Source organism: Neodiprion pinetum, chromosome 7 (genome assembly GCF_021155775.2).
Source record: "Neodiprion pinetum isolate iyNeoPine1 chromosome 7, iyNeoPine1.2, whole genome shotgun sequence".
In the NCBI taxonomy this organism is placed as follows: Eukaryota; Metazoa; Arthropoda; class Insecta; order Hymenoptera; family Diprionidae; genus Neodiprion; species Neodiprion pinetum.
Window position 1 is genome coordinate 26,691,745 of NC_060238.1, and position 27,301 is coordinate 26,719,045.

Below are 27,301 nucleotides of genomic sequence, written 5' to 3' on the forward strand. Positions count from 1 at the left end.
TTAGATTTCTTATTTGGGTATACAATGAGAAAGAGCCGCAATACCTGCCTCTATCGAGTATCCGGAGGATGTCTAACGCATTAACGCGCCCGTAACCTGCACACTCGCTAGATAATGTCATAAGAAAATTTACGATCAGTCCGGGGAATTCCAGCGAGTATTGCTAATGGACCGGACCGCCTGCAGTGGTGAAATAGTGCCGCCAAGCTCCGGTGAACCCTTTTCAAATATTCACCATCCATTTTCAATTATAGTTTCTATGCAACAGTATATTGTGTGACGTGGGACAAAAGTTGGCAATCACACGAGCTGCGGTAGCCAAATTTTGGCACGATTTACACACGATAGTTTTTATAACAAGCGATCGAAAAGCGATAGGACTCCGCGTGGCAGTTTTGCGGAACGCGAGTGGCCAATTTCTTCTCCCCAAGGACGAAAGTCAAACAATCGTGACCTGTGCATGCGCAAATATAACTTTACAATTCATCGAAATGAAATTGGCCACTTTCGTCCAGCTAAACTGCTACACCGAGAGAAACTTTTAATTCCGGTTACCGCTCATTCCTTAACTATTTGCATTTTTTACCGCCATCGAAAAATATAGTTCTAGGTACAAAATAAAAATTACTTTTGTAGCCGTTACCAGAAAGTCTAGTATACGTTACTATTCTTTCTCATTACGATCACTGTTGCTACATTTTCTTGCAACCGTTGCGAAAATTTAATGCTTGTGCTACAATAAATTGATGTTAAACCCTTATTTAACTAAAGAAGTAGAGTAAACCGAAGAGACTGATTTTGCGTTGCAATTACCAAAAAAGGATCGACGATAGCGCAAAATGGTTACGAGTACCTCGTTTTTCGGTAATACCAACAATATTCAAACAGTTTTTCAACGATACCCGTTTTACTCAATTTTTCTAGTTACTGTGACAAATGAAATTTTTCTCAGTGTACGCAAAGCGCCACTTTTTACACACGTGTGATAAAAATGTACATTTATCTCGTCTCTGCGAGGTATCGGGTAGGAGTAGAAAAAAGCTTGGAACATTCCGTGATCTCAGAGCTTTCCATTACCAGATTTGATACACAATCCGAGGAGCGGCTGCCTCTGCCAGCGCCAATCAACTTGCCCCCTTTTAACGGGGCACCAGCCTTCGCCTTTTGGCTTTTGGTGAAGAACACACGTGTTCAAGGTCCGGTATAACGCTGGAAGTGAAATGCCTTACCCCGACACCATGTGGCTGGCACGTGTTTACATACTCCCGGCGCATCGGGGACGCCCGGGGCTCGAAATACACCGGCGCGAAGGGTTCGTAGATATTTTCGTACCTCTGGGGCGATTATCTCAGCCCATGAGATTTCCAGCGGCTTTACGACTACCGAGTATAAGTCTGGATCCCGTCTCACCGAAGCTTTACGATGCTAATGTCAGGGCTAGGATCCTGCCTATGGGACGCGAACATCGTCTGGCATGGTTCTCGATTTTCCCCGAAACTGTGCCTTACAATTGACGAGAAAAATCATATTCACGGTGGTCCTACAGGCCAGTCGACATGACCTCGAGAAATGAGAGGAGAATTGCTCTATTTTTCAGTCTTACGTGAGAGAAAAAGAAAGTGTCTTCGCTGCTTTCTCACAGCTCCGTTCGCAGAAAGATCGTGAGCTGTAATCGCGGACTGCCAGAATTGACGGACAATACTTGTGAAATGATATTTACGGGCGACAGTTCTCTTTCCAGAAGTTTCGTCAACGCTTCATCGCTATTACGAACACGGGGTAGAGGGTCGGAAATCCATAGCGTACCTATAGGATCTTATAGCGTATAGGTACTTATAATTATAGTATATCTCGTACTTTGCGGTCGAGCGTAATGATCATAAATTGCTCGTATAAACTATAAACACGCTGCAGTGGCGAATGGAATATGTTGGTTATCCATCCAGACAGAGAAGGATAAGAAATGAGATATACCATACGCGATTCCCGTGAGATCTTGTCTCCCTCGCATTGATTTTATTATTATTATAGATTCTCTTTGTGTGAACCAGCCTTGAATTGATATGCTTACTTGATCTGAAATATCGGCGCCATCTTATTGTTAGACGTGCCGAATGAACAGAGGTGCAAATCTCACATTTACTGTTTATAGCAGTAACGCAGACGAATCTTGTTGTCAGTATTTTTCGTTGAAATATTTTTCAATATTCAATCTTGAAGAAAAATCGTGACTATACGATGTGTCATTTCGGTGGAGAGCGCAAGGTTAGGTAACCAATATTTCATTCAAACGTACCCGGAAACGTGACGAGGTACGCTGCCGATGTAACGTACTCCTGAATTGCCCCCGTAAAAGCTCGATTAAACAATTGTATGAGAAAAATGAGTGGTAGGATTCAGTTGGGATTCCAACTGATCGTGATTTCAGGGAGATGGAAAGAGGCGCAAAACGTTGAGAGTGCGGAGAATGCAACGGTACGTACACGCTCTGATACAGCGGGAATAACAACCTCCGAGTAAAACGTTGATAAAAACATGCGGAGGGAGAGACGGTCCTCCTCCCATGGCGTTCGCTTGGCTCCGTAATCCTCGTATACGCCGTCGTTCCGACTTCCTCGAAGCTGTACCTACGCCCGAGTGGTCCTGCACTCCTGGGTCCCGGTTCTCGACACTGGGACATGCCGCGCGGAAAGGACGATGAGACGGAGAGACGTGAGGAGGGGGGGGGGGGGGGGGGGGATGGAGGATGTAGCACGTCTCCGAGGGCATCGCCCTGACCGCGACCTAGCCACCGCGCAAGTCCCCAAGACTCGAAGGAGATCGTGGCTCGCGCATGCCTTCGGACTTCTTATTGTTAGACGCCGCCGCGGCAGACACCTTGACTCCGTACTTTTAATAACTGTCCACGTGCGTCTGCTGCTGATGCTTGTATAGGTATTCAAGAAGCAAGGGACGTCCATCTGATCGTGAGACGTGACGACGGGGTTTGTCGCAGAATCTGTTTTAGCGTCGATTCGGTTATTTTTAGGTATTTTTGACTTTTTCTTCCCATTTGCATACTCATTTGAACCGAATTCTCTTCGGCCTTCCACACCATGGGTCTACGCGTCGTCCTACATCTCACGTTTCGTTCGATAGCTGTGCGAGAGATCCGGGATTTTCACGCTTTCTTCTAAGTTACAGGATCCCGTCTCGGGATATTCACCCGATGATTGACACTGCAACGGAGAAAGGGGAAAAAGACGGCGGGCAGAGATCGATTATACTTCTATTCGTGGCAACATACCGATGGGGTTCTTCTCTCCCCCCAAGTCTGGGTATTGGTTATTGATCGGTCTTTGAAGCTATCCTGGTATTGAGTCCTGCGTGTTATTCAGCAGTATTAACACTGAACTCGGTCTTTTATTCGCATGGTATGGTAACCTGCTACCGTGGTCCCCACTCCAGAATTGCTCTCGTCGTGTTTCTTACCGCAAAACGGTTAGGAACTCTGACAATGAGTGGTAAGAAAGAGTACAACGAAGGTAGTAAAGTTGGAATAAAAGGATCCGCTTGAACTTTCTTTGTTCAAAGTCAACCAGCGTCTTCTTGATCGATTGTTCGACAATTCTTGTCCCCGCTTGCCCCTTTGGCGAAATTCAACGCGTAGTGTATTTTCTCTATAACGGGATTCTTCCGTAATCGAGCAGAACTCAGCGTGACTCGCACGCATTGTAAACAACCCACCTGCGGTCTTAGCTGCAGTGAACTTTCAAATTACGGTAACTCTCCTTCTTGAACCATTGCACAAGTCTTTTTCCTTACGCACTGCAGCGGTAATTGGCTTTGTGGCGACACGTACTTTTGACCTACTTGCCGAATCGAGTATTTCGGTAAGCTGTGACGTAAAACAAAGCTCGTGTGCACCTCGCGAATCGCATTAATCAGCCCCGGTATCCCTTACTCGATCAACGTGAATTACAGTTACTCTCGATCCAAGTGGGCATCTCTGTGTCGAAGTTTGTTAGGTAGTTATTTTCGAGGGGGTCCATGTCGTTGAGATAATTTATGGTCCAAGTCACTCAAGTATACGTATACAACGGAGACGGGCAAAGCCGTCTCCACTTTACAGATAACACACGTGCATGCAGGTATGGTAATGGTTTCGGAATGACAAGCTCTGCTCCCGCGGACTTGCGAGAACCCCGGGGACTACTTAATACGCTTTCTTTTATTACCTATAAGCGTATAAAATCCTCCGAGGTCACAGTTCCTCGGACTACCAAGCTTCCTACTTCGGTTATGTATGCACCCTACGCAAGGCCCTGCTCGCTCGTAATTTTACCAAGCGGCACAACTTTATGCACACATATACGTTCCATAAAACTCCCAGAATGCTGGGCACGCCCGTTTTACGATCCGCTTGTCCGGATGTAGTGCCATTCGAACTTCGGAACGTCAAGCCGTCCCCGAGGAGGAAGATGACCGACACGTTTTCCCTGTCGCAGGAACAAATTGGTCAAATATTCTTTTCGAGCATGAGATAAGGAATGAGATAAGTTGGAGTTTGCGCGGAGTGCTCAAGGAGTGCCGTTCGTTGTTTCGTCCTTCTCTTCCCTTATCGCCCACGCACTGATCGATATCGCCCGAATACCTTGGACAAAGTCTTACCGTTTTACAATTCGAAATTGCCCAAGTGCACGAGGTGGTCTTTTTTTCTCTGATCATTTCGGTGACCCTGAACGCAAAGTGGATCAAATTTCTGCACTCTGCGGGATTCGAGTATCACCCGTATGCTACTGTATTTTTATTCTTTTCCCAATTCTTCGACGCAGCGTAGTTCGGATCGAATTTAATGATCGCAGCTGTGGCGAACTGCGGTTCCGCGGGAAGACAAATGCTTCGACCAGCTAAGACTTATGAGCCCAGCTGATGGTAACTGACATAATTGCAGGCCTGTTGACGTTGAACGTGAAATTTCGCGTGATGATCTCAACGCGGTCTTTAAACTGCCTTCCGAAGTATATTTACGCTATATTTTTACGCGGCTGGTAAAGTGTTTTCCGTGAAATCGGTATCCAGCTTATAACTGTACAGAGGAAATCTAATTCTGAAAGTTAACGGTAGAGACATATCGAACTGCTGCTGCACTTGTCCCCTGCACCTGGAGACTTAAGAACTCTTATACCAACGATCTATATCTACGCTGCAAGATGTAGAACAAAACAGATGTCATCGTGTCAGTTTTTCAAAGCCATTTCCTAATAATAATATGTCGAGCTATGCGTCGTCGTAGTATGTATTCCACATATTGTTCACCTTCGAGTATACCTATTTACCGGAGTATGAGGGACGAAAATGTGATACGGTATGTGAATGTTGCATGATATTATTCAACACCGGGTGGTGGAATACAGTTAGAACAACAGTTCTGTAAATAGATGCAGCAGCGCAGGATTATGTTGTGGGATTTTTTCATCCGAGGTAGGAAAGGCTTTTAAGCGCCGAGGGTCCCAGAATCCCACTATCTCGGGAATCTCTGATCAGCCGGAGCATTCCTGGGTTGCCTGCAGAGCAGCGAAGAACTACGGCATCCACAGCATGCCAGTGACAGCTGCGAACAACCATAGGGTTTGTTCAAAAAGTAAGGTTACGAAGGAGAAACTTGTCGTTCAAGGAAACGCTACTCTGACGATAATTTAAATAATCATTCCTCCTTCTAGGATAGAAAATCAAACGAAATGAGCTTTGTGCAAGCTTGGATGCTGACAATGAAATGATAAATAATGGCTCTTCGTCAATCGGTTAACTTATCTCGAAAATCGTTTGACTATTTGACGTGAAACTCTCGTACCTCATTTGAATAGCCGGTCAAACTGCTTTGGGGGCTGCAAGGTTTGCCACCCCGTATTTACTGTGAGACTATTCGGTAACTTTTCGCGTGAGATTTGATTTTTCAAGCTGTTTTAACTCCATCACGCACCTCCGTAAGCTCGTGGTATGATACAGCTATGATTGACTGACGAGAGATTATGGTGTGAGCGAACAACGATACGATACCATTGTTGCGGAATAAAGAAAACCGTCGCGCTTAACGGGAGGCCTCACCTGACGAACCTCTCGATCAAGTTCTGCTAACATTTTTTATCTTTCCTTTTTCTTTCAAACAGCGTAGGAATAATAAAAAAAGGGATGTAGACCGCAGCGAGTACTTCGAAACCCGTTCGCAGTCGCGAGCGCAGGAAGGTCGGTGCCTTCTAATCAAGACTTGTCGTCTTTTGAACGGCTCGTAACAAGCCTTAACTGGCAACCCACGTAATCCTCCAATCTTAAGTAAGAGAACAACCTGGAATCTTACCGCACGGAAGCCTCAAGCAACTTCGTGCACTTCGCTGTTGACTCGATCCTGCGGTTCTATGTATTGTGAAACGTAGTCAAATTGCATTTTGTCAACTCCATCAACTTTTAGTCGAAGAACGTTCAGCATCTTTCAATCCTCTGGCGTGCATGTTCTAGCGGAATTCAAGGGTTTCGCCTTACCGTGCAGGGTGGGTCAAAAGCCGTTTATCGTATAGCTGCAGATTACAGATACGCGTATTCAACTGGCGAGTGAGGTTTTGGTTTAATCTCTGATACTTCGGGACGTCAGGGTGATAATCGAAAAGTATCACTGTAGCACGCGAAGGGGCTTAGCCTCGTTCAGTGGTGCGATTCAAAATCGTTGAATCATCGAGCCTGACAAGTCCCTCAGACTCGAGACACTAGTCATTCAAATAACAAAATTACTCGCTCCAGTTACTGAGCCATCATCTTTACGAGCGGCAATTTCCATCTGATAGTTTCCACAGTTGACTAGACACTGAAACGATGCATCTGCTGCTGTTGTTAACTTATGCCTGCCCAGAAAGATCTCAATGTGTACCAAAGTGTGACACGCTCAGTTCTAGTTGATACTATACCAGATACATGTACATGTTCCGTAACTGCGGCCACGGTAAATCTTTCAGAATTTGATGAACTATCGGTGAAATTCTCCGCATATGAAACGAGCATTTCCGTCGTTGGCGAGTTGTCAATCACCTGCTTGCGTGATCGTGATTATTCGATGTTCATCGAGTTTCAGTCCCGCGGGAATTACCAAGCTTGTATTCTCGTTATCCAAAGATCCACAAGTAACCAATCATGCGATAAATGGTGAAGAATCTGCCGGACCAAAGCTTCACACTACGTGGGGCACTATCCGGGGTCTGGAGTCTGAAGCGGTAATTTCCGCCCGGCGTTCCCACGACACACTCGCCTCTCCTAATGACCACTTGCACGTCTGTAACACTGAATTCCCCTTCGTGCACTAGGACTCTCCTCCTCCGTTGTTGGTGGCAGCTTATCTTCCTGTTTCGGTACACCAGGCAAAGGGCAAACACAAATTGGTCCTTCGGAGGGCTCGGATTACAAAAATCTGCCTCACCTCGGCGCAACCGGGCAGTGGAGCAATTAATTCTTTGAAGAAGACCAAAGCGTCTCAAGTCCTGCATATCTAAGCATATCAAATTTGCACGTACTTTTTCAGGCTTCATCGTAGTTGTTGAATACAACCAAAAACACTTGACAGTTTCTCGCTCTCTCTCTCCGCTCCGCCGCGATCTAGAGAGATTGTATGCGAACTACTACGCTAAGTATGTACTATGGGTACGTACTGACAATGTTTCGCATCTATCAAAGAAACAATGGTGGCCTTCTGAGCCCGGAGGCCCAAGGATAGCCTAGTAGTGCACAATTCAATCCTTTTTCACACTAATACAGCTTCGCAAGTCGCCGCTATTGCCTACTCAAGAAGCACAAGTGAAGGCATTTTCCCTTCACCTTCTAAGTGATGCATGTATCGGTCACACCTTCATTCGCACCTCGATGGTGTGGTTGAGAGAACAGAAGTGCTTATGTTGAATATCTGAAATTACGCTTGTCTCCTTATACATTCAGTACTAACGTTCGATGTCTAACATCACGCGCTGATAAGAAATCTTATACCAACATGTAAGATATAAAGACTGTCAGCTGATAAGACTGAATCAAATTGTGTACTCATTCGCAGTTCGACTTGAAGCTTACCTAGTACTTCACGTAACGCAATATTATCCCCCGTCACTTGATTAGTCATTGGTTATTTCCCTGCTCAACCTGCCTACGGGGATCTGAAAATTGTTGACAAATATGTTCTACGTTAAGAGTGTTACCTAACGTGATCCAATCAAAGGTGAGCTGATCATAATTATTTCGAATAATCTCATCCCGAGGCATACGTGATTGTTACAATAATTGCCCCGGTAGGTAGATACGGTGAATAACGAGAAATCGTACAAATGTCCGCTGTTTGTGTTACTGTAGCCGGCAATGTGTATGAAAAGTTACGTCCTGTTAATCGGATTGATTTTTGATCGGAAATAAACGAGTTCGACCATTGCTGTTACGGACGTTTCTGTTACTTGTCGAGCTCGAACTCGTCGGCGTTAGGAATAACATTAGCACGGCGTGATTCGACCCTGTGCAAGTTTGCAGTCAACTTAGCCTTGGCAACTTTTTCCCCTTCCCTTTTACCAATCTCAACCACGCGAACAAATAAACGCTTTGGTTCGAAAATAGACGCTCGGGGACCGGATGCTGCTGCGAATGTAGTGACCTGCAATAAAATTTGTAAATTATAGGCGTGGTTGTGGTTTTTGGCCTCAAGCAGCCAGCAGAAATACAGACGCTGCAGTCACGCGAAACAATAACATGCATCAACTGACGTCTTCTCTTCGTGCCTAACGAAAATTTTATAAAATTTGTACTTCTCAATACGGTTATTTGCATTCCGTTTGAGTTACGATCTTTGTCCATGCGTTGTTGATTAATGGAAAATTTACCAACTACGGATGAGATACTCGTTTTTTGTCAAAGGGGGAGCGGATCAAAGTCTACAGATGGACGGATAACAAGTTCTACTCCCGCTTAATTGCAGGCATAACAAACTATCAAACACACACAACTGGTACTTGTTCTTTCCTACGCATAACTCTCGAATAATAATATTGCAAGCAGAAGAAAAACAGAACACCCGACAGTATGTCGATAAGCCGATCAGATTTATCGGTCTGGATGGAGATTGGTCGGATGTAGCGCGTGTCAACCGAATTCATCACATCGCGCTAGTTTTCTCTGCGAAAACAAATAACAACAGGAACGCAATTTTTGAAAAACATTAATTCGTTTGGAATGTTAACGAGAGAAGTAATTGGCTCAGCAAATTTCGTAAAATTTCATTTGTTGAATAGTTGCTAAAAAATGTTTGTAAAATGGGGAATCAGACCCCGCTGACACTGTGCGGATAGAAAAGATAATGTCCCTGTACAATTCAACGATTGAAATGTATACGTTTTATTTTCACAGATTCCGATCGTAGGATGGATTCGTTGTTGGTGCAGGAAGCGCCGCGTTGAAGAGGGGCTCTCAAGAACTCTGTAGTGCGGGGTTCCTCAAGCTGCAGGTGTTTCAGCGTTCCCAATTCGGAGGACGGGAGGTTGGAATATCCAAGGAGTAAGTCGCGAGGATGCCAGCCTCTCAACCCGCCGCCTCGGAGCGGCGAACCGATAAAATGGTAAGGCTAATTGTCTCTGATGTTTTACTCGAACGTATCTGATCATAATTCTACAAGCATTACCAATCGTTCAGGGGGCATGCAAGGTTAGCTTACTGCAGTCTGTACCGATCTGGATAACTGCATAGGGAATAAACGCCTTGCGAGACTCGAGTGTCCGGTCTAATAAAGTTAATCTAATTTGCTGACCGCTAAGTGCTCAATACAATAAAAGCGGACTTCTTTCATTCGTATAAATCCACTCAGTTTTTTCTTCTCAATCAGAAGACAATTGTATCTAGTCCCACATCTGTTTTCGTCTATACTTTGAAATACGTTTGACACGCGAGAATTTGTCCCCTCGTGATTACGAAATCGTTTCAACAATCCATTCATTGCCGGGTGATTAAATCGAGGTGGGTGCTTTGTTGTTGAATTGTGATGTAAAAAATTGAGGTAAAAAGTTGAAAAAAAATTAAAAATAAAAAAAAAAAATAACATCAGAACACGCGAAGGCTGGAAGAGTAGCTTGGACAGTAGAATCGAACGAGTTCACCATTAGCACAATAGAATTCGTGGAAACGGCGTGTCGCTGCGGCAGATTGAAGCGTAGTTCCGTTTCCGGTTTGACATAGAAATACGTAGACATGATTTACTGCAGTAGAAAATATATTCACGATAACGAATATGTGTATGCTTGGCTTTCCCTGCGGATAATATTTTCTTACTTCCTACTCGACGAATATAACGGATGATGCAAGGTCAACGTACGTAACGTTGATTCCGAACATGCATCTTCTCAAATATTAATGACAGATACACTGTGCGGTTGATGTTACTTTTTCGGTAATTCTCAAACATCGGAAAACCTTGAAGACTCAGGCTTCTGGTGGAAAAACTCATGCTCAAATTAGGCACACAATTATAGGCCTACCCAGATCGGGATAGATGAATTGTCACCCAGAATCCGGGGTTTAATGGGTATACATCAAGGACATAGGTACCTACGTACGAGTACATTGTGATTCGCCAATAGAAACAACAGTTAACGTAACAGCATCGTAATAACAAAAGTAATAGTATAATCGTATACCGTTGATGATTGTTTTATAATAATTTCATATTATGTGCATAACAAAGCACGCGAGCAATTACGATTTAATTGAAATTAACGCGGTGATTGCACCAACTATTGGAAATAATTAGGCTGCCATACAACTGAGTGTACTCTACGTGTATAATAAACAGCGAAAGAATGCGAACCGTGAAATTATTTAATTACTGTAAAGATTATTAAACAAGGTGTGTCTTCTAATTTCAATATAGTTCCATAGATAATACGCAGGATGAACGATGTAGAGTTCAGAGCATTGAAATAAGATTTAAACGTTTGAATGAATTGTATTTTAATGTATATCGATGTTACGATGATTTTAGATCACTCCGGAACCACCAAAGTTGAAGACGACCCTGAAAACACCTCCGAAGCAAGCCACGAATCCCTTGCAGTTCGTCAAAGTAGGGCCATGTGCACTTTACAGAACGGCGCAGGAACAACTGCAGAAGGTGGAGGAGGTGAAGAAAATAAAGCAGGAGGTGCGCGAGGATCCTGAAGATTGGCAATCGGTAAGACGAAATGGAATATTATATCATTGTCTATGGTTCTACTAGTTTATGGAGGACGTGAAAGTTTAAGAACTTCGGAAAATTTTTCATTTTATTCTACTTTTTTTTTCTCACTACTCATTACCAGATCAGATTGAATGTAACGAACACTTCTCCCAGTACATTCATTGTCTTGCATGTGAGATATTTCCGCCATTATATTGCTGGCCTCGCCGCAAGCAATCATTGCTGCATTTTCTTTGTAGGCCTGGAGAACACGAACATGAGCGTAACCCCAAATCGTTTTCGCAATCGTTTGTTTTAGAACCTGGACAATTGGAAGAGTAGCCGGAGGAAGCGTCAGGAGCACATAATCGAACGCGTGGTTGAGGTAAAGAAACTCGAACTCGTAGAACACGACAGGCAGCGACGCCGGAGTAAAACGTTCTCGGAGATGATGGAGGAGAGGGGCAATAGAGGAAGGAAAATGAGCGTCGGTCTAGCCGTCTATCACGAGGAAGACGCCAATGATTTTAGTGACCTCGGTATCGGAACCAGCAGTGGAAAAAGTTCCGTCAGCGGCGACACTCACGACGACGCGCACAGCGTGCTTGTGAGTAAAGTCTATTCATTAATCTATTCGTTTTCTCCTTTTTCTCTGCTTGTTTTCACTAATCTGACTGATGTGACATCTCTTCTGCAATTTTATTAATTTACGCGATCATAGATTCTAAAAGCAAACATTGCAACATTTATAATTGTTGATTCTAGCAAATGCCTCACTGCGCAACGGTCTAGCACACACTGCATTGATAGTCACGGCCAACGACAAATCATTGTCTCGTTTGTCCTAATCCACCTACTCCGAGACAATATTTCTTGGGTGCTTTCTCTAACGCCGATGATTCCTTTTCGTCGAGCGAAGAGTGTGAATCCAGTCCGTTGCTAACATTATGTCTTTAAATTTTTTTTCTTATTCGCAGAGCGACAGGGACAGCGAGATCGAAAAAAATCACTCGGACGTGGACAACGCTGCGAGCGAGAACGGGAACAATCGCACAAACGCGACTACGTTTGAGAACGAATTTCACAATAATCGTAATCACAATCAGCAAGAGTATGACTCGGCGACAACCGCAACCGCGAGTTCTCCTGAGCCTGAGGAGTACACCTACGAAGGTGCGATTCGAGGGTACGTTTCGAGGGTTTCCCAAAATATACCCAGAAGATCTCTGGCCGAGCTGGACAACAAGGTTGAGTCGAGTAGCTCGACGTCGAAAGAGAAGGTTTCCAAAACGGAACTGAACGACGAGACCAAGGGATCGCCAGTCGTCAAAGTAGACATTCTGAAAAGGCGGGAGATCTTCGAGAAGGGATCGCAGCAGAATTCCGATGGCAAGTCGAGCAGGCTATCGGGTGACTTTACCAGTTCAAAGTCCATCAAGGAGCGACTGTCGAATTTAGAGAAACAGAAGAACGATGGTGGAAGTCTGGACAAGAGCAACAAGAACTTGAGCAGACTTTCCGGCGACATGAGTTCGATCCGCGAGCGACTGTCACACCTCGAGAAAAAGACGACCGAGCGCGAAATGAAGAATGCTAAGAAGTTGGTAATCGATAGCAACGGAGAGTTGGACAACGTTCGCCCTTTGAGGGAAAGACTATCAACCTTGGAGAGGTACTCGAGCGGCGACGAGTCCACCATCACGGCTGCAGGGGTGACAGTAACGAGCCGCGAATCTCGTCAGAATGGCGATTTCTCTGTGACATCGATTAAGGATCGTCTCAGCGCACTGGACGCCGCAAGGAACAAGGAGGTCGACAAACGTACCGTGGCTAAGCACACCCTGGCCTACAGAGACAATGAGACGAGAATCGAAACGTCGACACCGAGCGAGAGAAGTTCTTCTCCAGATTCCGAGTATCGTGTTCCGAGGGCCCCGTTTCATCGCAGCCTCGATTCCCTGGACGCAGACGCATCCAGCGGACCGGACACTTTCGAACGAGTGCAAAGCCTCGAGGAGCTGGACTACACCCGACGTTATCCAGCCTCATCATCGTCCACTGAACTTTTGAACGACACCGATCGCGAGGACTCGGGAATACACACTGCCGACGTGAGCTGCTCGGTCAGTCAAGCCGACGAGCCGGTCGACGATGAAATAGTCCTTCCGGTTGGACGGCAAGAAATAATAGAGGAGAAGCCCGAACCGCCACCAAACGACCCTGAAACCGAACACACGCCGGAAAACGTCAAAGAGACGCACGTTGTGCAGCCTCCGACAGCCGAACCAGAGATAATTATTGCCAACAATCCGGAATCAGCAACACAAAAGGTAGGAATCTCGAGGGTCTTTCGTTGACGATTATGTTGCATTAATTATTTACTCATACGTACTGAATACGTCGTTCAAAACAAATCTCACAATCAGGTGACGGTACTTTGAATTTTAAATTATATCGGCACCGTGTTGTGACCCTTCAGTGCTTCACGCGCCTTCACATCAATATTATACCGAAGAAGAGATTTTTCTTGATCAAGCAACTTCTGGTTACGGGCTATTAACTTCTTTCTGTAAATATGATTTTCTTAGGAAACTGCTGAAACTTCTGGGGATCTGTCTACTAACAAATCTTGTCCTCCTCGGCCAATGCTAAAAATAACCACTAACACCACCAGCAGCGCACTTCCTGAACTTCCGACCTCCCCTCGACCGATTGTGTACCAAAGTCCAAGGGTCCCTCCTAGAAGAACACCTCCAGAAACACCCGCTCCGAAACCAAAACCCCCTTGCACCACGGATAACTTAAATTCGACGAGTATTTCTCAAAAAACAGCTACCGAACAGTCGCTGAATAATAACAATATCGAGGAGCTGAGTGATACTCGGAGTCTATTACGGCCGGAAAGTGAAAGCCTGTCGGAGAATGATCGCGAACAAGATACGACAAAGTCTAACATTCTTCAGGCACTGGCGCTGAATGCTATGCCAAAAGCTAGCGGTTCCTTGACACCCACGCCTTCCCCGATCTCGATGCTACCTGCTTCCGATGCACCTGAGGTAGCAAAGGTCGCCACGCCTTTGAGATCGCCGTCCAAGATACCAACCCCTTTGCCGCGGAAAACGGTCAATTTCAAATCGTCGCCGACCTCCAGTCCCCCGAATACGCCAACGTCTTCGGACACGAACACCCAGTCTAAACTGCCTACCGTGAAAGTTCGGAGTTACTTAGTCAAGTCTAACAATCCGTCACCGGAAGTAGAAGCGACCATAAATCGTTGCGCCTCACCGTTCCTCGACGAGATGTCCGCGAATGATTCTACCGTGTCTTCGGAGATGAACGAGAATCGTGAATCCCCAAAATCCCAAATTCCAGTGTCTATCCCACAGCCTTCCACTCCTCCGGCGGTGATAACCACCCTAAGGCAGAAATCATCGGGTGAGAGGCGGCAGACGGTGGTGGAAGTTTGCGAAAAGGTGTCGGTCCGGCAAGGCGAAGCCTTCATTTCTCCTCCGGTGACGCCGTTCATCACAGTCGCCCGGGTAGGAGACAACGAACACTACGAGGTTAGAATTGACGAACAAAATAGTACCGCTTTAAGGAAATACTAGTAGGTCTATCCTCTCTGTACATAAACATGTCGTGCGTAGGTACATTTGTCATGTACGTGTGTAACGGTAGGCTAGTGCCAGTAAACCGTGCTAGATGTATCCCCATGATTCACTGGCGCGAAAGGCTGTTGAAGAATCAGCAACAGCGTATACAAGAAACCCTCGTTTCCCCAATGTGTGGACATTATACATGTTGTATTAGGTCAAACGATCAGGCGACTCTCAACCGAGCGACCGACTAGGCATCGGCGAAACGCTTTTTTACATCAATTTGTTAGATATACTTCCAGTTGGAATTTATCGCACAGTGCCGGCTGCGAACAAGCTCAATTATTATTTCATAGGTCTAATTGCAGCGTTGCCTTGTACGCTCGTCGCCTAGGAATTTCACGAAAACAAATTGACCAACGAGTATTCTACAGCTGCTCTCGTTTGTAAATCGTCATTCACGTATTCTTACCCGCGAAGGAAATATTTTTCAAAAGTCGGAGTTGCCTGAAGGGAATTTTTAGTAAGATTGTTTTTTTGTTCTACGTCTTACATACCACTTGACTGTATGATCTCTTCAAGCATAATCACGTGAAAGTACAGAGAACTTGTGAGGTGTTCCTTCTCACAGAAATATAGCGCCATGGAAGTAAGTGTTGTTGTCAGATTTTCGTTCTCTTGGCCTCCGATTGTTTAGGAACGGTCTGCCCATTAGTTGGGCGTCTCAAGTCTGTGATACCACTAAAATTACTCTGGCTACGCATTGCTTTCTAAAAGTTTCACAAATTTTCTGACGTGAGCTTAATCACTTTACCTCACTAGGGAATTCCCTTAAATCACCCTAGTCACTGAAAAAAAAAAATACTTGTTTCAATATTCTATTTCAGAGAGGAGCTATCACAGAATATAATAATCAAACTATGTAAATAAACGATACAAAAATTGATTATCGTCAAACGCACATTATACGAATATATATACGTACCTACACCAGCGTAACGGTTGAATAAAATTTAAGTACATTCAAAAGGTTGTTTGACCAGCGTGGCTTGTGAAGTGAACCGACGTAATCGAACGAAGATGAATGATTTAAGTGATGTAAAATTAATGATAATGATTTTCCTACAGTACATGTATTATACAAAGTGTTCATTGTCGCAATTTACACCTGTCAATCGCTTTGGTGATCATCTAATACTTCTGCCAACTATTGTTACTACTCTTATTTAGTAGATCCACTGTATAACATTGAATACATATAATTGCATTAATTTATTTTTAGGACAATTAACGGTTGATTGGATTGTATCGATGTTCCTTATATAAGGCATGGGCTACGATTGCGGAAGCAAAAGAAAAGGAACAAAAAGGATAGAGAAAATAAAAAAAGAAAAAAAAAGAAAAAAGAATTAGGCATTGTCTTTACAGCAGACTTTGAACGACTTTTTGTCGCCATCCGCCACATTGGTTCGAATAGAACGCAATTGTCGTCCTCGTTCTCTAACCTTCTCTTACGAAATTCCCTGCACGCACTTGTGTAGCTAGTGTTACATAATTTATTGTTGTGTAATCTTCTAGAATACAAGACAAACGATATTTGAGTACCTCTACGTACCACCGGGCTATTCTTTAACAGGGACTATATATTCGCACGTTTTATACAAGTGTAACTATTCAACTTTATTTTTCTGCAACGACCACAAATGCCTCTTTCAATCTCGTGTTATGTGTAATAAAATAAAATTGTAACAATGATAATAATAGTAATGTGAAGAAAACACAAGGAAATAAAACAGGGTCCCAGGCAAAGGGTTTTTACAATTCGCGTGAACTTAGACGCAGCTAGGCCTAAAACTTGTTCACGCATAATCACGTCGCGTGGAAAATGATGTTAATTAGTTTTTATTATCCCCGGAGATGTATACGAGTTGTTGTCAACCTAGGTAATGCGTAGTGACAGGCGATAGTTGGTACGTTCACCCGCCTGATTCGCTTATCAAGTCGTCACGCGCCACTAGTCACGGCACAATGAGGTGATAAAACCGACTTGAACTCTACAGTGCAGAGCGTACTCGTGATTATGAAGTGATCTTTCCGTCACTTTTATTTCCGCGATGTTGATCGTCGACTGGCAGACGAGCATTGTATAAACTAGAAATCAAGATTATATTCGAAATGGTACGGATATACGTAGAGAAGCCCCCCGGTGATCGGTAAGGTTGTTAAATAGTTGTTAATAATCGGTCGCCCCGTAACTGTACATCAATCTTATAATATAATAAAATTGCTACACGTATGCGATTAAAGATTTGAACAAAAAAAAAAAAGCATTTCATTCAAAACGTACGAATTTCTCCCTTCGCTTGCCCGTGTTTGTCTCTGTATGTAGCAAATGTATCTCTACGTTTCTGCCTGTATCTTCATTTCCACGGAGGTATTTCTATTCCGTCTACTTGATTCTAAGATTGGGCTCTTCCTGAGGTAAGGAAATGGTTTAACTATTCTATAACATGTTTTCTGCTGGGGTGATTATATTTATCGATCCAGCCTTGTAGTTACGTGTACGTAGACACAGCACGATCACAATTCAAACATTACTCGCAACTATTAAATTTCAACCTATTATTGGGATCGAAAATAGAAAGGAGTCGTGGGAATACGGTGTCCAAGACCAAGATAACGGCTGATTATTTCTTTCCAATTAAATGAATATCAAGGAACAGAAACTGCGTGTAACCAGTTGAAAATCCGACTGCTGCACGAAGTTTTATCGGCCTTGATATTCGTATAATTTTATCAAAGATAACAGTTACTCGTAACTTTGATCTTTCACCATCAGTGGGAAAGTATTACCTTTTTTCGACCCCAATAACAGATTGATACTACAATAAAAAAATGTTGTGCATCCCACGAGCAAATTAGAATAACATTTAATGCTTACCTCGCAAAATACGCATAAAAAAAAAACCTTATTCCTGCAATTTATACATATACTTTATACAATACAGTCTTATTGCTTGGCATGACATATTCATTAATTAGTCTCTCGAAGCTTATGCATTGATAGCTTATCGCGTCAGTTTGCACTAAAGCTGCGCCAAATGTAACTTACAGATATTACGATTATCGCATATTACCGAGTGAACGCTTCATCACCGCTTATCTTGTTTGTTGTAACTTCGCTTTTCATCTGTGGTCTGATATTCACGTGTTCTCTTATTTTTACTTCCACAGTTTACTAATAATATTCGTCCACATTATACAATCTCACCCTTGTTTTTCTCGACGGCCGTATTCTCTGTTCGATGCTAACCGAGCAACAACGTAATAATTCAATTTATTTTCATCTACTCTCCTTGCTCTGAATTTTCATTTTCTGACTTCTCGTATCTAAGGTAAAATCGAGCAGATTTTTCCGTCAATAGATTCATCGCGGACGTCGTTCAGTACAGAAATGATCATCGAACCACGTGGTATGAAACCAACTTTTCGGTCGATTTGCGTTGGTCCGAATGGGCCAGCAACCGTACGTATATAATGCATACACTGACAATGACCCACTTCCGTCGATGTCTTCACCGTCGCCAATCTCACCTTAACCCGCTAAAGACCCGACGCGACGAGACAAACGCCTGCAATATCTAGATCCTAGGTCATTCACACGGCGGAATGGAAGCTCTGTTTAATCGATGAAAGTACGAGACCTCGGAAGAGGTTATGCTTAAGCACGAAAATTCGTAAGAAATAAAAAAAGAAGTAAGGAAAAAAGATACTTAACAGCTTCGGATGTATTACGGCCCTGATTATCCAACCATCCCCACTTTTCGCGATTCGTACTCGGGTTTCGAACATTCATCGATTCAGTAATAACACCTCGTACGCAGTCATTTTCATGAATCATTCGATCTGAGAAACACACAAGTTGCGATTGTGTCGAACGCATGTCCTTCCTATATTTAATCTCTCAGAATAAATTCAGCGTCACAAAATTTGGAAAAAGGATGACTATTTCTATGCAATTTATGCGTCACACAAGTTTCGGGCAATTGTGTCGCGTCTTGTCATCAACGAGGCCTGCGAGCTGCTTGATCTTTCGTTACGTACAATGGCGAAAATCTGCTGAGGACAAGAACTGGTGTTGCACAGAAATTTCTATGGAAAAGTTTTTAAAATTGTCGAAACTTTCACGTCCCATGTTTGGCTGTATAAATAATCTTTAATAATTTTGAATATAATTGTGTGATTTTCTGTATTCGAATGAACACTCTCTATACTCCAATGAAGCGCGTGCGTGTAAAAATGTCGGCAACCTGACACCATGGAACTTATTCACAAATATTTCATACGGTACAATAGATTTTACATTTAGGTTTGTGACGATATTCTCGTTCAAACCCCGTAGACGTTTGAACGAAGTAGGGGAAATATGAACCGATGTCATGTCGTCTCTATCATCGCACGGTAACCGAGAATCCTAGCCTCATGTTTAAAGCGGATGAAAGAAAAATAAAAATGCGTGAAAAATCTTACTACTCGAAGGAGAGAGCGTAGATTTGACCGTGAAGAACCGGCAGGCAGGCAGGCAGGCAGGCAGGAAAGCAGGCAGAGCATGGATTTATAGAGGCGCAGGGCCCCTTCTCTGTGGCCCAACAGAATAACGAAAGAACGAACATCTGCCTCCCAGACTCTCTGTCAGTCTGCCTTGGCGTGTCTATCGACACTCAGTCGTAGTTTTCGTCCATCACGCATGATCTCACCGTGAGAGCGGAGAGCTCTTCTAGACTTTGTAAGCCGTAGGATGAGGTGCGCCTCTCCTCTCCGGCGTTATCTCTTCCCGCGATTTACCCTGATAACGTTTCCGCGACTACGTTAACGGCATGCGATGGCTTACGGTGAGTTCAGTCAGTGTCTGAAACTTCTATTTTGCAGTGCCGCGCTGTGTGATTTGTTTTCTGCACGCTGGTTGCCCTCGCCCATAAGTAAAGAACCTTATTGTGCGCAGATTAATTTCTCACTTCTTGGTCTTGACGGTTAGTTGTTGCAGTTTCCGGGTCAACCGCGTGGACTACCTACTGCACGTTTACTATGGTAGGTAGCTTAGGTCGTCGAGAAATATTCTGAACCAGTTGTTAGAGTTACATTACTATTCAATGGAAAATTGGCGTTTGTTTGACGAACAGTGCTTATAAGTATGCAGGCGTTGGTTGAATGATCCTCAGTTTTATTTCACAACCAAATACAGTGTGACTTATAAGTATTTGGATTCTTTTATAGCTTCCGGCAACCTTTGAGTGACTAATTTTTCCTACATAGATTCATGCACCGTACCGTACATTGAACGTACGTAACTGTATTGGTAGACGGTGTTTGCACGCTTAGTGACATAAGAATTCGTTTCGTGCCTCTCGCTGTTGTTTCAGTTTCACACGCGCGGCCAAGCCTCCTTGAAAGATGTGCACCTCCGTTCCTGCAGGGTAAAACTATCCGCGTTAATTAATCATTGTTTTAAACGAGCGCGAGGCGCAACGCGATATCCGAGTATGTGAAACTTTCACGATGTGTCAAGGAAACGAATACTAATGTTATAATAGCATTGTTCGCATGAATTTCCAAGGATTGTGCTCAACTAAACCAGTATCTCCGCACATTTTGCATCCAGGACACCTCCGCCTCTTCGGATATCGTCCAAGAATCGAACAGAGTCACCTCACCGGTTGAGATACCTCATCTCTCGCACGATCGCGATTTGCTACCGGAAGTTGACCATACGCAGAACGAACCGGCGAAGCTAGCAAGCGCTCAGGAAGCAGCTGCGTCGGAGGAAGTACCGCGACCTCTGACCTTAACGTTTGGCAAGGCATCGCTGACGGCCGAAGAGATGGAAATCCTAAGTCCCTTATCTCCTACGTCAAAGCAGGTGGGTCGGATCGCCAATGTGTACGAGGCCTGACAAGGTTATTGATTTGCCCGCCGAACCCTTTCAGAGCTATACGTATAACGAGTAACAGCCGATCACTTTGTTCGTGAATCTCCAAATCTACATTACATATCCTAAGGAGGCCATCGGTCTCATTTGCACCGAAATCCTTATGAATCACGAATTACTCGTTCCAGATTTTGACCCTGAATCTCTCGAGCGACGAGGAAATCGTGACGAGTAGCCTCGCCTTTCCTCTCGGACCACCGACGAGCGTTGAACCTCCGAAAGAAAAGCCACCCCCACCACCGGCGGATCTCAGCGACGAGGAAGGCCTCCTGGTCGAGCCTCTGCGCCGACTGAATTCCACGAGAAGAATCAAAAAAGAGCTGCGCACGAGGCGATCGGACTTTCTAGGGATCGAAGGGGTGAGAATTCCTTTAAATTTCACACACTCGCTTTACCGATCTAACTTGTGACTGGTAACAGGGTAACGATGAGGACTTGGAGCGAGAACTGACTATTGCAAAACCACCGGACATGGCAGCGATTCTTGCCGAGGAAAGACGCGTCGAGCAGCTTCACCGCCGTTCCTACGACACGGACAGCAACTACGAACAGGACTCGAGCCACGAGCGTGACTCCGGAGTCGAACTCGGTCATGCCGAGGATTGGAACAAGCAGACCATAAGCCCCGACATGTCGCAACACAGCCGACAGAGCAGTGAACCCTTCGGCGCCAGTGTGACATCCTCGGAGGAGGATGAGATTACGAAGAAGGAAAGGGAGATCATCGAGGTGCTGGAGAAGGAGGAGCAGTGGAGATACGGTAACACCGGGGAGGCAAACAGGTACGGCAGAGAAATCTTTCGTTCGATAAGTCATCTCCGTCGACTCACTGTGACTGTCTGAAGTACATGTGTTCGCATTCGCGATGTTTTTTCCTTCCGCAGTGATATTATAGGCGAGAAGCTGGCCCACAAGCTGCGCGAGCTGGAGGAAGAGAAGATGCAGCTGGAGCGTGAGCGTGCTCAAGAGGTGGAACTCCGCCGTCAGGAAGATACTTTGCGGAAAAATGAAGAGAATATTCGTAAGCAGGAAGAGGCGCTCCGTAAACGGGAAGCGGACACGGTGCGGCAGGAGGAAACCGCGGCCGCTATCGCTGAAGCGGAGCGACGAACGGCTGAGACGCGTTGCGTCAACGAACAGCTCAAAGCCAAGGCAGAACCTGAGGAAAAAGAAAGGTGGAACGCTGAAACAAGACCCCAAGACTCTGAGGTACGATTGAGAACGATCGAAAATCAGATACGGGATCAAGAGGTAAGCCGTCGGTTTCTTATTTCACCTTCCGTTTCAAAGCGACCCCCCCAGATTTGATTAAAGTGTTTTTCATGCACGGTCTCTTTCCTTGTACCACACTTTATTTGCAATGCGCACCATAATACGAGCATTCACAAATGTTCTATCTTTTGATCCTTTGTAGAACAAGGCGCTGGGAACTGATTTGGGCGATTTGAGTTGCCACGAGGACGAGTATGCTTCTGGGGTAAGGAAATTTCCGCTGTCATAGTTTTGCTGTCTTCACTCCCCATGTTCCGTCACTGGAACCGATTACCTTGACCATATTCCACGAATTTTTCGCAGGAAGTACTTCGCGTGGAAAGGGAGCTTCTTCAGCTTGAACAAGAGGAGCTGAAGCGGCAGCGTAGCAACCTGGCATATCGTGAACAGAAGCAGCAGAAGCTCGCGGAGCAGCTGCGGGAGCAGTGGAAATCCATGCAGGACGTTGTGCAGGCACCGGTGAACACTCCGTCTATTCAATTCAAGGCCCTACCACCCGTCAATTACAGGTCCTCTATGCCAAACCTCGAAGATAGTCAGAGGCGAAAACTACCACCACCCCCGATACCACCGGCGAAACCCCTGAGACTGGTGGAACAGAGGCAACGTGACGTTACTATAAGGTGAGCTCGGCATCGACTGGGAATTTACTTGTTGTCCCGCGAGGTAGTTTTTTAGTCGATTAACGATAGAGTTACGGAACAAGCCTCCTCGGCGAGCTGTAGCCAGGGAAGACTGAGTAGAACACGCCAGCCCATAAGTATACATCGACGCTTAATTAATTCTGTTCAATTTCCGGCCAGGCGATCACGTAACACCGTGTTAAACGTAGACGCATTCAGCTGATATCCACGTCCGTGCCGTTGTGTAAAAGAATGAATCGGACTATTCGCTGACTATTGATTTACCTGTAGTTACTCATGACCGTGCATTTAGACAGCGACGAATGCGGGATCGATTTGAAAACGGTTTTTCTGATACTCCGCGATGTCGCGAATGAATTACAGGAGCAGCCGCATGCCGTCGGCAGATTCCATTCCACAACAGGTTGACGCGTCATTGCGTCACAGCGCCTCCGCAACTACTTTGTCGAATCATGCTGGACAGCAGATGACCAGGCAGACCCTGCAGGCTCTCAGCGCGGCGCCGAGGCCTCGCATCGTTCAAGGCGATCAGTGGGTGCAGCGGAGAAAGAGCGACGTCCCGAGAGGTGCCCAGGACATGAATTACCAGCACTGGCTCATCCAGGTGAGATTGTCGCTTATTTTGAATTTCTCTTTTATTTCAATCCGTAATCGTTGCCGCAGGGGGATCTTGCTGATCTGTATGATTGTTTCTGATTTTCAGGAGGCCGAACAGCGTCGTATAAACGAACAGAATCTGCGATCACCAAGAAAGATTCAATCTTACGTTACGGGTACTTCGGTTCCGTACAGTATGCAATGTGCTTCGCTGAGAGTCCAGGACAACAAACCACTACCGGATTCCATAATACAAACGTTGACCCAAAGAGTGCAGAACCGAGCACAAGAGAAACCTCTACCTCCACGACGAAGGTATGACATATTACCTTGTATCACAAACATCTCCTTCGTAGTCGGAGAGCGTAGCCAGGAGGGTTGTTCTGCGACTTTGTCCTCCGTGATAAAAGTGATAAACAGTTGATTAAAGCGGCTTCCTGATTGGTCCAAATAATGTTTGTCACTTTTTCAAGCGAGGACAAAGACAGAATAACAACCCAGTGACCTGCAGGTATACGATTTAATGGTACACGAAAACGAAGGCACGCTGCGTCAAGTTGATTTCATTCGTTGCATCCGTTCTGCCACATTAGATTAGAACACAGCTCGAGCCACGAGCATATATCTGCCCAACATCAAGCCCAACAACCGCTTCAGCCTCAGCAGCAAAGAGCTCAGCAACAAATAACGACGAACAGCGCAGAATCCCAAGAAAAGATGCTCAGCGTTAGCGGGAAGAAGAAATGTTCGCACTGTGGTGATGAACTCGGTACGGACATTACCTGATTCATATAGCTTGGATATTATATTTGTACCAATGTTGCAACGTCCCTCTTCTCTTGACAAATAATGTTTCCGCGCTACCTCCGTCATCAACTCGGTTACTTTGTAGATTTTACGAGCACTAGTGTTAATAAAAACTACACGATATTCTCGTCATTGACAGGAGGTAGTACAGAAAATATGTTTAGCGGCATGTGAGCATACCTATATGGACTTGCTGACTCGTGTGAGTTTCGGCACTTTACGCTCGCAAGGAATCTCTATTTTTTGCGCACTTGCCACAAAAATAACCATTCCTGTTCTAACGACTTACTACCAATCGGTTTGTGCACAGGTCGTGGTGCCGCGATGATAATCGAAAGCTTGAGATTATTTTACCACATGGAATGCTTCAAGTGTTGTGTCTGTCACGTCCGTCTTGGCGACGGTCGCATGGGCACCGATGTACGTGTACGGAATCACAAACTCCACTGCCACAACTGCTACTCCAGTGACGATGGTATTCACACGTAAACTTACGCCACTTTAGCGATATGATAGCAATAACGATTCCTTTTCCGATAGCTGTGTCATTCGTTAGATTAATATCTATTATATGTAGTCTTTCCATCTTCTCTCCAGGTAACAATTACTGTGAGATCCACTGTGCGCGCGTTGTGAAATCACGAATGAGTAATACGAATTGTTGAGTAAATAAACCAACGAAGATAGGACGACTTCTAGTTTCTTACTTCGCATCTAATCACATTTGTTTTCGCAACGCTGCCACCACGGTCTTACATACGTTCTATCGCTTTTCTTTAGTGTTAGTCCTATTTTCTCCCTTGTCACATACTCACGTGGTTTTTCTTGTGTTGAATTTTCAGGTGTCAAATTCAGCTGTGTGTAGAAATTTGGGCTATGGATCTAAGCTGACTAACTTGAATATAGCGTGTTTCGGCTATATTTTATAAGGTGTAGTTCGCTACTTTGCTATTAAGTCCCTTGTTCGGCAGGGTTTATCGATATAAATTATAATAGCATAACATGAGTTCTCTCACCCCCCTTTTTGTTCATTTCCTTGTCTCATTTTTTCCCCCTTTTGTTTTTGTTTTTGATAATGTTGTAAATATCTGTCGCATATGTACGAATCCCTAACAGAGGACTTTGATTTTTATTTTCTTCCACGTCAAGTGTTATATAAATATACTGTGTAGCTGAACACTGCTATAAAATATTCAATAGGTGTGTTACTGTTCTACCTATGTAGTACCATAATTATTAACATTAGAAATTAAAGTTTTGACGCAGTGTGTAACTACAGTTTTGTAAGAGAGAAATTGTTTTAAATATTGTTGAAACTAACCAATGTACATAGCGTGTATTTATGTAATTAGCTCAGTGATAATAATGCGTATCGTTAAGAATACGTCCCGACGAATCGGGAGATCAGCGGTCACAAAAAAGTACTGCGGTACAGAGACGAAATGTTGCAAGGCTGACGCTTCGGTTTCGTGTGAACGACTAAAATCGAGAGCGTACGAGGGTCTAAATCTTGTGTAATATAAGGAATGTGATATTTATGAAAGAAACATGCTGCTCAAAAAGAGTTGCGTAAGGACATAAAGAAATAAAGCTCAAGATTCTAGCTGAATGAATCGTGAAATTCAAAGTGTCGACGCGAGCTGTGTGTGAAAAATCAAATTTACCAATACTGTCGAGCGAAGAATCTGTTAACCGGGGAATTCCCTTTTTAAATTACGCAGCATATAACGGGCGCGAGCTCTTTCACTAAGACCTGTCAGTACGTCACGCCCGGTTAACAGGTTATTACACCCTAGCTGGTATGCATGTATTCAGATCTTCCATGAGTAGAATGTTGATTCGTGGGGAAAAAATTGATACCCTCTAGCCGAGAACGCCTTTCCCTTCAAACTGTAATGACCGAAAGCTACCCTGATCCTGAGACACTCAGATCAAGAGCTCAATGACACGTGACCAATGTCATCGTTATTTTAATTAATATTACACTTACTATAATTATTATTGTGAAATATTGTAAGATACCTGTTTTATGTTATTATACAGCGTGTAATTTTATATTAACAAGAGAAATAAATGTTTAACTGTAGACCTCGAAGGTACCAGATAAGAAATGGCGGTAAATGCATGATTCTTTGGAGTCCCTGATCTTAGCTTTATTAGACTTTTTATGTAAATTTAAACTTTGCGATACAAATAGACGGAGGCAGATGTAAACCGAACAAGAACTAGTTATTGACGTACCATTTTCAGGAGTACCAACGGATACTGTCGGAGAATTGATTTACAAAAGCATCATTCTTTGGCCCGCATCACATTAGAACTGACATTTTCTGAAATTCGGCCGAGTATTGTAAATAATTTCGAATATGTGAGTTATACATCCACACATGCGATATTCGGGTATCCTTTCATGGGATATAGATCAGACTACGCATCCAGAAGAAACAACCAAAAAACAAAAAAATTTTGTCCTACTTTCGCAACGAATAATCCTGTAATTTTCAAAATGTGATATTTGAGTTTCTGAAATCGATAATAGTAAAAAAAAGACTCATACAAATCAAGTCTAACGCAAAAAGTTTTTCGGTCCAAACTTCGCCAAGGAATTCGGGGCAATTTCTTTTGGTTTTCGAGAGCATTTTAGTTGTTTATGGAAAATGCTCAAAACAATTTATGTTATGCATTAGCTGTACCGGAATAGTTGTCTGCGACAAAGCGGTCAATGGTTTGGAGGTTGGAACCGTAAAACGAAGAATTTCTTGGTATACTTTTCATATTCCCTTGCCGGTTGGTTCCATGACGTTCTACATGATTTTTTTTGTTTTCTAGGGGACCGATTAGTCTAGAAATTATAGTGCGGATTGAAAATCGTGAAAAACTTTGGGCCATGAAGGACGCAGAAAATGCAAAACTAACCCCTTTGCATTTTTTCGGTCACAGTTTCGCCGTTTTTGTATCAGTTAGGAAGCAAGGTTAACCTTGCGACCTGCGTATCTGGGTAACCTTCTTGACATCCGTAAGTCTGGTGCTCATGATTCTACGGTGCCTAATTGCGGGGATGTTGTGAAATTTCGTCGTGTTTTCTCAGCTGTTGATTGCGCGATGTCACGGACGCCTTTCGGTTTTCTCAGGATCCTGCAATCAGCCTCGAAAGAGTCAAACAAAGTAATTCAAACACGAGCACATTTTGCCGTATGAA

General features: G+C 44.2%; 1 protein-coding gene across 5 annotated transcripts in view; it reads left to right on the forward strand.

Annotated features, from left to right (window-relative positions):
• Nucleotides 1-26,213, forward strand: part of smash (smallish) — a 64,101-nt gene extending 37,888 nt beyond the window's left edge. The window contains exons 1-17 of one of the 5 annotated variants that reach the window (XM_046634720.2): nucleotides 8,073-8,230; nucleotides 9,403-9,610; nucleotides 11,027-11,215; nucleotides 11,520-11,807; nucleotides 12,178-13,530; nucleotides 13,789-14,763; nucleotides 20,456-20,713; nucleotides 20,911-21,141; nucleotides 21,203-21,564; nucleotides 21,667-22,033; nucleotides 22,197-22,259; nucleotides 22,358-22,677; nucleotides 23,062-23,302; nucleotides 23,402-23,610; nucleotides 23,889-24,064; nucleotides 24,413-24,577; nucleotides 24,945-26,213. In XM_046634720.2, the coding sequence (XP_046490676.1) occupies nucleotides 9,563-9,610; nucleotides 11,027-11,215; nucleotides 11,520-11,807; nucleotides 12,178-13,530; nucleotides 13,789-14,763; nucleotides 20,456-20,713; nucleotides 20,911-21,141; nucleotides 21,203-21,564; nucleotides 21,667-22,033; nucleotides 22,197-22,259; nucleotides 22,358-22,677; nucleotides 23,062-23,302; nucleotides 23,402-23,610; nucleotides 23,889-24,064; nucleotides 24,413-24,577; nucleotides 24,945-24,967 (5,268 nt within the window). In that variant the 5' untranslated portion in view covers nucleotides 8,073-8,230; nucleotides 9,403-9,562 and the 3' untranslated portion in view covers nucleotides 24,968-26,213. Of the gene's footprint in view, nucleotides 1-8,072; nucleotides 8,231-9,051; nucleotides 9,244-9,402; nucleotides 9,611-11,026; nucleotides 11,216-11,519; nucleotides 11,808-12,177; nucleotides 13,531-13,788; nucleotides 14,764-20,455; nucleotides 20,714-20,910; nucleotides 21,142-21,202; nucleotides 21,565-21,666; nucleotides 22,034-22,196; nucleotides 22,260-22,357; nucleotides 22,678-23,061; nucleotides 23,303-23,401; nucleotides 23,611-23,888; nucleotides 24,065-24,412; nucleotides 24,578-24,944 lie in introns of those variants that run through there. The other 4 variants (XM_046634721.2, XM_046634719.2, XM_046634722.1 and 1 more) reach the window with 4 other exon arrangements.
• The last annotated feature ends 1,088 nt before the right edge of the window (nucleotides 26,214-27,301 follow it).